Source organism: Sapajus apella, unplaced genomic scaffold (assembly GCF_009761245.1).
Source record: "Sapajus apella isolate SASKATOON/1434 unplaced genomic scaffold, GSC_monkey_1.0 scaffold7, whole genome shotgun sequence".
Taxonomy (NCBI): Eukaryota; Metazoa; Chordata; class Mammalia; order Primates; family Cebidae; genus Sapajus; species Sapajus apella.
Window position 1 is genome coordinate 1,275,781 of NW_022436947.1, and position 9,461 is coordinate 1,285,241.

At 53.2% G+C, this 9,461-nt stretch overlaps 1 protein-coding gene across 4 annotated transcripts in view; it reads right to left on the minus strand.

Moving 5' to 3' along the window:
• ADCK2 (aarF domain containing kinase 2) overlaps window positions 1-5,251 on the minus strand; it is a 20,002-nt gene extending 14,751 nt beyond the window's left edge. For 2 of the 4 annotated variants that reach the window (XM_032275811.1, XM_032275809.1), the window contains exons 1-3: window positions 3,949-5,251; window positions 3,124-3,270; window positions 521-649 (exon numbers count right to left, since the gene is read on the minus strand). In XM_032275811.1, the coding sequence (XP_032131702.1) occupies window positions 521-649; window positions 3,124-3,270; window positions 3,949-4,881 (1,209 nt within the window). In that variant the 5' untranslated portion in view covers window positions 4,882-5,251. The remainder of the gene's footprint in view (window positions 1-520; window positions 650-3,123; window positions 3,271-3,948) is intronic. The other 2 variants (XM_032275808.1, XM_032275810.1) reach the window with 2 other exon arrangements.
• Between the last annotated feature and the right edge of the window lie 4,210 nt (window positions 5,252-9,461).

Here is a 9,461-nt window from a genome sequence, read left to right on the forward strand (position 1 = left end):
TCCGGCGCGGGAACACTTCTGCCACAAAGATGGCGGTGTTGTGGGCAAGCCAAAACCCCCCTGTCCCCCCCCCGCGGGGAAAAAAAAAAGAAAACTCAGCCAAAAAAAAAAAAAAAAAAAAAAAAAAAAAACGAAGGCCAAATGCTGAACTAGGGTAGAGGATAGCTAGGGCAAGAGACAACACAAGGTTGTTGAGTGCTTTCTCTGTGCCCAGCTCCTCCTTTTGCATTCAATGTGTCATTTCCTCCCGAGACAATCCTCTAAGGCAGGAACTACTGCCTGTTTTCTAGGTCACCAGCTAATAAAATGGCAGAGCAGATTTTCAAATCTAGGGGGTCGGGCCACACCCTGTGCTCTCAGCCACCTCACCACAACAGTACCTCCCCCGGAGGTCCCAGCTCCTCATAGCTTTACAGACACAAATCCCATTCTCTCCAGACTGAAGCCTTTCTGTGGGCTGGAGATGGGCCCACTGCGATGGCAAGTGAAAGGCATGGCCAGGCAAAGCCACCACTCTTACTTCGTATGTTTCTACCAAGACTTCCCTGGTGACAAAGGGGCGCAGAGGAGTGGGGAACTTGACAGCTTTCACATTCCGGAAGTTGACCTGGAAGTGTTCTAGATTCTGAGCTTCGTAACGCAGGTCAATCTACAGAGAAATGGACAGAAAGGATGAGGGCTAGTCTGGGCACGGGCACAGTGACATCTGAAATGCCAAGGAGCTGGCGAGTCATGAGATCCACCCCACCTTCCCCACCAGCTTGCCCCGCAGGACTTGCCCAGAAACTCAGGAGGCAACATCCGTGGGCTACACCCTGCCCCAGCAATCCCAGATCTGTGTGAACTCCTGGAGGGTGCAGATAGCAGGTGTCCTGGTGGGCTTTGGGCTGCACTGCTTCTCTGCTACTCTCTCCCTTGCCGCTCACCTGCCTCACAATAGCCCATTGGTCCCTTCCCCGTCTCTCTGGGGTCTGGCTTCTCCAGGCCCAACCCCCAGCTCTCTCCTTCCACTGGGGCCAGCGCGCTGTGGTCACTTCCACACAGGACTGCCCTTCCATGTCACGGCCAGCTCTGCACCTACCGCATTGACACTGCCACCACTACCCTCTCCAACCACCATTCGCCAGACGCAAAGGACCAGTTCCAGGTTTACCATCAACCTCTGTGGACATCCGGGGCTGGGGCCGCTGCTGACCTGGCTCTTTGTGGTGGCTCTTCCCCTGGCGCCTGCCCTTCACTCTCCTGGCGCCCCTGCTGCCTCTCAGTGTCCTGTCTTGGCCAGGTCTCCTGTGCCCCCAGGAGCTGATGTCTTTGCTCCTGACCACAGCCAGCATGTGCACCCCCTTGACATCTACCAAGCCCTCAGCCAGTGCCTCCTCTCACAGCAGCTTGATCCCCATGCGAGACCTCCGTGCCAACCTCCAGTGACACATCCAACAACAACTGGATGTGGCCCAGTGGGAGCCCAGAGACCCTGAAGCTCCATGTCTAAATGGAATTTCCCTTCACCTTCCCCACACACTCAGTCACCTTTGAGTCCTCAGATCATGCCTTCTCTCTTCCCCTCCGCGCACAGCAACAGCCCAGTGCCATCAGCTCTGCAGCCCTCATCGCCCTCAGATCAGTCCCTCTCCCCCAGTGCCACTCCCAAGGCACTTACCCTCATGTCCAGTCAGCTGAGCACAAATAGAGGTGCCCAGGCTGTGCTCCTTACTTGACCCATCCTCCCTCTCCTATCCCTCAGCTGCATGGTAAAGTCTGCACTCCTTAGAATGGCATCCAGGTGGGTCATGCTTTGGCCCCTACTTCTCTGTCCAGGTCCGTCTCTCATGGCATCTTCCCCTTCCTTTACCACCTAAGATCTGGCCTCACCCAACTCCATATAGCGCTCGACATCCCAGACTGGATAATACCCCCCTGGGTTCAAGCGATTCTCTTGCCTCAGCCTCTTGAGTAGCTAGGATTACAAGTATGCACCATACCTGATTAATTTTTATATTTTTAGTAGAGACAGGGTTTCGCCAGGTTGACTAGGTTGGCCTCTCCCTCCAATCCACACTGACCCCAGATGACACATATTGAAGGAGGCAATGCCAAACTTGGGAAGAAATTGAGTTCCCTCTCTTGACCACGTGCAGTGGCCTAGGTCTGTCATCCCAGCACTTGGGAAGGCTGAGGAGGGAGAATAACTTAAGCCCAGGTGTTCAAGGCCAACCTGGGCAACATGGCAAGACTCTGTCTCTATTTTTAAAATAATAAAACAAAGAGCTCCCTTTCTCTGCCTCAGTTCATCTACATAGAACTTTGTTTTTCGGGCCGGGTGCGGTGGCTCAAGCCTGTAATCCCAGCACTTTGGGAGGCCGAGGTGGGTGGATCACGAGGTCAAGAGATCGAGACCATCCTGGTCAACATGGTGAAACCCCGTCTCTACTAAAAATACAAAAAAATTAGCTGGGCATGGTGGTGCGTGCCTGTAATCCCAGCTACTCAGGAGGCTGAGGCAGGAGAATTGCCTGAACCCAGGAGGTGGAGGTTGCGGTGAGCCGAGATCGTGCCATTGCACTCCAGCCTGGGTAACAAGAGCGAGACTCCGTCTCAAAAAAAAAAAAAAAAACTTTGTTTTTCGTTTCTGTTTTGCTTTTGAGATGGAGTCTTGCTCTGTCGCCCAGGCTGGAGTGCAGTGGCATAATCTCAGCTCACTGCAACCTCCACCTCCCAGGTTCAAGCAATTCTCATACCTCAGCCTCCTAAGTAGCTGGGATTACAGGCACGCACCACTATGCTGGGCCAATTTTTGTATTTTTAGTAGAGACAGGGTTACACCATGTTGGCCAGGCTAATCTGGAACTTCTGGCCTCAAGTAATCCATCCACCTCAGCCTCCCAAAGTGCTAGGATTACACGCATGAGCCACCATGCCCACCAGAACTTTGATATAAGCAAGAAATGACCTCATTCCATGAAGCCACTGAGGTTTCGGTGTTGTTTTACTAGCTAGTGTTACCTACTCTAACATACCACACGAGCTATGATATACCACAAAATTATTCAACATTTACTAAGCAGCAGCTAATGGCAAGAATGATGTTAGGTGCTATTTACAGCTGAGGGAAGGAGAACTCACCTGTTGGACCATCAGCTTCTCAAATTCCTCCACAATCTCAGGCAAGCTAAGCCACTTGATGCCTGGCAAAAGTCCGAGGACTCGGCTGCCAATCTTCATCAGCAGCAGGTCCATATGCACCTGAGAGAGCAAGCCAGGGTGCAACACCTGTTGGAAAGAGGAACCGTGAGACACGTGGGAAGAATCCACTGGACACATTTTACCTAGCCGGAGCTGGGTCCCACCATCCAAGGAAGAGCCAGGTGGCTTCTCATCGAAGGAAGGAAGATGTGATCCCGACACCCAAGCAGTTAGTTCACTCCAGATCCTGTTCATTTTCCTCTATCAGACTATTCACACCTCCACTTCAAGCCAAGAAATGAAACAGCTTGCTTGAAATAAGCACTCAGAGCCACTCGTGGTGGCTCACACCTGTAATCCCAGCACTTTGGGAGGCTGAGGTGGGTGAATCAACTGAGGTCAGGCGTTTGAGCCCAGCCTGGCCAACATAGTGAAACCCCATCTCTACTAAAAGTACAAAAAATTAGCTGAGTTTGGTGACAGGTGCCCGCATTCCCAGCTACTAGGGAGGCTGAGGCAGGAGAATCCCTTGAACCAGGAGGGGAAGGTTTCAGTGAGCCGAGATCACGCTATTGCACTCCACCCTGGGAAACAAAAGCAAAACTCCATCTCAAAAAAAAAAAAAAAAAAAAAGGAAGAAAGAAACAAACACTCAGATATTGGTCAGGCAAAGAGAAATAAACATAGGGGCGATTTGCATGGCGGGTGTTTCTGATCTGGGAAAGCTCAGTGGGTAGGTGAGCTGTGAGCTCTCAGAGCACTTACTTTCACTGCCACGGGGATGAGGTGACCTGGCTCAGGGTGGTAGCCAGGGACGGGAGCCTGAGACGCCCCTGCACTTGATCCAACCAGGTCAGTATTAGGAAGGAGCAGCCTTTCTAGAAACGACTGGTCTGCGAGATTTCCTGGAGGTTTCTGGCCATTTCCAAGGTATCCAAAGAGCTCTCTCAACCCCCCGACTGCCCCAGCTTCTGAGGAGGGCAGCAGACAGGAGGCCCTGCCAAGTCTCTGGACGCTGTCAATCTCCAGGAATGCAGTGTTGGCGTATGCTTTGTACACCTGGGCCACGCAGCCTGAGCCCACAGGTTCCCGGTTCTCAAAAGAGAGGATGTCCCCCCATTCCTCCCCAAAAGCCTCCCGAAGGAAGCGCTCAGTGTGAGTCCACGGGTGCGGGGTCACTCGGACATGCAGCTTGGAAAACTGGGCACAGAAAGCCTCGGAAAACAGATCGCGCCGGGTGCTGGCCCACTGGCCCAGTTTGATGTAGGTTGGGCCTGAGGTCTCGGTGGCTTTCAGAAGCAGGTGGAGCCAGAGCGTGGAGACGCTGGGAGCCAGGTAGGTGAGCGGGTAGAGGAGAAGGAGGGGGAAGAATTTCACCAGCAGAGCGCCGGCACGAAGCCAGAGGCGGAGATGCAGGAAGACGCCGCCCAGCGGTCCCGCTCGGGGGAGGCTCTCCGAGGGCCCCGCGCCAGCCGCGCCGCTCCAGCGGACCCTTTGCCGACCCAGGACGTCAGGGGCCCCCTCACCCACGTCCCCGCAGGTGGAGACGAGCTTGGGCAAAGTGCCCAGCAGAAGCCAGCAGAGCCTGGCATCGCGAGGGCACTCGGAGGGCCTCAGGAGGCCGAGTCCCTGTCTGAGCTCGAAACACCTCAGGTGCGACAGGAAAACCCTGACAGAGACGCGCCAGGGCGCCACCATCCTCCAGAGGCCCGCGGCCCAGGCGGCCCGCCCTCCACGTCAGTAGCGCCGGCTCAGGCTGCGGTGAGGCCGCAGCCCGGCCCTGCCCCGGCGGACCGAGCTACCCATCCGCGCCGGCTCCGGCCCCGATCGCGCCCACACCTCGCCGGGCCTCAGGCCGGAAGCGCCCGCCCGACACCCGCCGCGCTGCGCCCAAGGGGCTGTCAGGCGGCACCGACTGCGGAACGGGAGGAGCCAGGACCCACGCGAAGCCAGGCCCAGGGCGCGCGCGACGAGCGAGGGGACCGCGAGGGCAGAGGCAGAGGCCGGGCAGTCGCAGGGTCACCTCGCGCCCAGGGGCCAGTGCGAGATCCCCGGGGTGGCTGGCAGGCAGGCGGCGACGGGGGAGGGGGGGAGCGTTGGGGGCGGAGCGTTGGGGGCGGGGCGTGGGGGGCGGGGCGTAGGGGCGAGAGAGGGGGTGCAGGTGCAAGGAACCCAGGCACCGAGGGCTGTGGTGGAGGGAAGGAGCAAGGGAGATGGGTGGGACAGGGGCAGCCACCGGGCTGAAACTGCCATGGCAAAATTATAACCGAGACAGTGAAAGAGATCTGACCTAACCAACTCCATCTTGCTTCTGGCCTCTAAGCTGTCCTTGTTTATTCCTGGGCGTAAACTGAACTAACTTTGGGAGGAACTTAGTTTATACTTTAAAACAAAGACAATAACAACGCTAACAGCCCTTTTTTTGTGTTATTTTTTTTGAGACAGAGTCTTACTCTGTCGCCCAGGGTGGAGTGTAGTGGCGCGATGTCGCCTCACTGTAAACTCTGCCACCTGGGTTCAAGGGATTCTCCTGCCTCAGGCTCCCAAGTACCTGGGATTAAGGCGCTTGCCACTGCGCCCGGCCAATTTTTGTAGTTTTTAGTAGAGGCCAGGTTTCACCATCTTGGCCAGGCTGGTCTTGTACTCCTGACCTCTGATGCACCTGCCCTGGCCTCCCAAAGTGCTGGGAATACAGGTGTGAGCTACCGTGCGCAGCCCATAACAGCCCTTTCTTAAACCTCCTTCTTGCTCGGAGAATAGATTGCCTTTGTAGGACTAACAAAGCCACAAGATTAGAAAGCATGGTTTAGGAGTCAGGCAACTGGAGGCTACAAGATTCTGACCCTCCCTAAACTATTCCTAAGATCAGTGCTCAAGATATTTTGCAGATCCTGTATTTGATGGATCAGCTGGCACCAACCAGATGGATAAACTGGCTCATCTGATCTTGTGGCCCTCCACTCGGGAACTAACTCAGTGCAAGAAAACAGCTTCAATTTCCTAGGATTTCATCTCTGACACAACCGATCAGCACTCTCCACTCACTGGCCTTCCCCCACCCACCAAGTTGTCCTTAAAAACTCTGCTCCCCATAGAGTTGTAGGCACAGTGGCTCACGCCGGTAATCCCAGCACTTGGGAGGTCCAGGTGGGCAGATCATGAGGTCAGGAGTTCGAGACCAGCCAAACCAACATGGTGACACTCTGTCTCTACTAAAAATACAAAAAAATATTAGCCAGGTGTAGTGGCGCAGGCCTGTAATTCCAGCTACTCAGCAGGCTGAGGCGGGAGAATTGCTTGAACCCGGGAGGTGGAGGTTGCAGTGAGCTGAGTGAGCTGAAGTCACTGCACTCCAGCCTGGGCGACAGAGCGAAGACTCCATCTCAACAACAACAACAAAAAACTTTGCTCCTCGAATGCTCAGGGAGACTGACTTGAATAGTAATAAAACTCCGGTCTCCTGCACAGCCTGGTCTGTGTGAATTACTCCTCTATTGCAATTCCCCTGTCTTGATAAATCGGCTCTGTCTAAGCAGCAGGCAAGGTGAACCCGCTGGGCTGTTTCAGGGTGGCCGGTGGAGGCAGAGGGCTGGGTGCTGGGCGGTGAGGCTCCCAGGGAGCAGAGGGTCAGTGGCAGAGGCCTGGGCAGCCAGGATCTTCCGGGAGCGCCCGGGACCCGCCCCTTAAAGAGGGCAGCGACCCCAGGCCAAGATGGCTCTGCTCTTGAGTCCTGGGTCCTGGGTAACAAAATGCAAAGGCGCCCTCCATGTCCCTCTCCCGTCTATTTCATTATTCCTATCTTTCATTATTCCAAAGAGCATGGATGAAAAGTGTGCGAGCTGAAGGTAAGTTCTGAACACAGGTCCACTTTTCAGCAAGGGTAGGCATGGTGGGTGGAAGGAGGGGCCTGGGCTGGGGGTACGAGTTGGTGGATGCTAGGTCCTCGGCTGCATTAATTCGGCGATTGTGTTGGACCTTGGGGAGGGGCTCCGGAAAGGCCATGTTGATTCAATAATACTTATTGAGCCCAATAAATATTTGAGCCCAATCTCATATTTGTTGAGCCTCAATAATATCTACTGATCAAGCTAGATCATGTGCTGGACCCTGGGGAAGTGGACACAAATATCTTGCCCTTACTGGTTGAATACTAATGAGGGGACCTAACTAGGAACATATAAATGCTGAATTTCAACCTTTCTAAAAACACCCTTGATAAGAAATTAAAATGTGCAGTTTCAAAGTGTGGCAAAGCCATGAAAGAAATGACAGGGTGGGGTGGCTCACACCTGTCTCGAACGCCTGACCTCAGGTGATCCCCTGCCTCCCGAAGTGCTGAGATTACAGGCGTGAGCCACCTTGCCGAGCCTAGACAGGCTTTATCTCCATGTGAGAGGCTTCCACAGAACTCTGCCCTAGGGACAGGGCGCGGTGGCTCACGTCTGTGATCCCAGCACTTTAAGAGGGTAAGGCAGGCGGATCACAAGGTCAGGAGATCAAGACCGTCTCTGCCAACATTGTGAAACCCTGTCTCTACTAAAAATACAAAATTTACAAAAATTAGCCAGGTATGGTGGCGCTTGCCTGCAATCCGAGCTACTCGGGAGGCTGAGGCAGGAGAATGGCTTGAGCCAGGGAGTCGGCGGTTGCAGTGAGCTGAGATCATGCTGCTGTACTCTAGCCTGGCAACAAGAGCAAAACTCTGTCTAAAAAAAAAAACAAAACTACAAGTTCTCTAGATGTGCATTTACGATTTGGGGAATACATTTAACAGTAGTTAAGAACGCAAATTATGGTGCTAAATAGGTGTGGCCTCAAATCCTAGTTACTTAACGTCTCTGAGCCTCGTTTCCCATCTGTAACCACTGGAGGTGTGGTAAGGAGTAAGCAGGTGTCTGTGACGTGCTTAGCCCCATGATTCGATAAATGGTAGCAAATGTTGTTATTTATATTACCTAAAGATTGTTCTGTTTGTCTCATTACTTCATAAGACAGGCAGATCCCAAATTTGGAGGATATATTGTGGAAGATCTAACTTAAAATAAGGCCCTTGTGAGGCCCGGCACGGTGGCTCACACCTGTAATCCCAACACTCTGGGAAGCTGAAGCACGCGGATTACGAGGTCATGAGATCGAGACCATCCTGGCTAACACGCTGAAACTCCAACTCTACTAAAAATACAAAAACATAGTAAACAAGAGTGAGCTTGGGCAGCTCAGAAAATCCTGTTTCTGTTGAGAGAAATAGGGAAGTTAGGATGGGAAACTGGTTTGGCTGGGCGTGGTGGCTCACGCCTGTAATCCAAGCACTTTGGAGGCCAAGGCACGCAGATCACTGAGGTTGGGAGTTCAAGACCAGCCTGACCAACATGGTGAAACCCCGTCTTTTAAAAAAAAAAAAAAAATAGGTGGGGATGGTTAGTGGCACGCAGTTACTTGGGAGGCTGAGGCAGAAGAATTGTTTGAATCAGGGAGGTGGAAGTTGGAGTGAACTGACATCACGCCACTGCACTCTAGCCTTGGTGACAGAGCAAGACTCCTTCTCAAAAAAAAAAGAAAAAGAAAAAAGGCCCTTGTGGGGCCTTATTTATCTAAAAATGTATCTAGAATTTTATCCTAGAAATGGTGGCTCTCAAACTTTAGCATCCATCAGAATGACCTGGAGGGCTGGCCCCACCCCATTGCTGATTTTTGTCTAGGGTGGGGCCCAGTAATTTGCATTTCTAACAGTTACCATGTGAGGCCGCTGCTGCTGATCTGGGGAAAACATTTTGAGAAACATTGACCTTGTAAATAGTGGTAGTGGTAAATATGATGGTGGTGGCGGTGGAGATGGTGACAGTGGGGGACATGGTGAAGACGGTGTTGGTGGTGGCGAAGGTAATGGTGGGGGGTGGTAACATTGGTGGTGGCGGTTGTGGTGGTGGTGACAGTGGCAATGGCAATCACATTGATATTGGTAATGGCGCCGGGCGCGGTGGCTCAAGCCTGTAATCCCAGCACTTTGGGAGGCCGAGGCGGGTGGATCACGAGGTCAAGAGATCGAGACCATCCTGGTCAACATGGTGAAACCCTGTCTCTACTAAAAATACAAAAAATTAGCTGGGCATGGTGGCACGTGCCTGTAATCCCAGCTACTCAGGAGGCTGAGGCAGGAGAATTGCCTGAACCCAGGAGGCGGAGGTTGCGGTGAGCCGAGATCGCGCCATTGCACTCCAGCCTGGGTAACAAGAGCGAAACACCGTCTCAAAAAAAAAAAAAAAAAAAAAAAAAGGGAA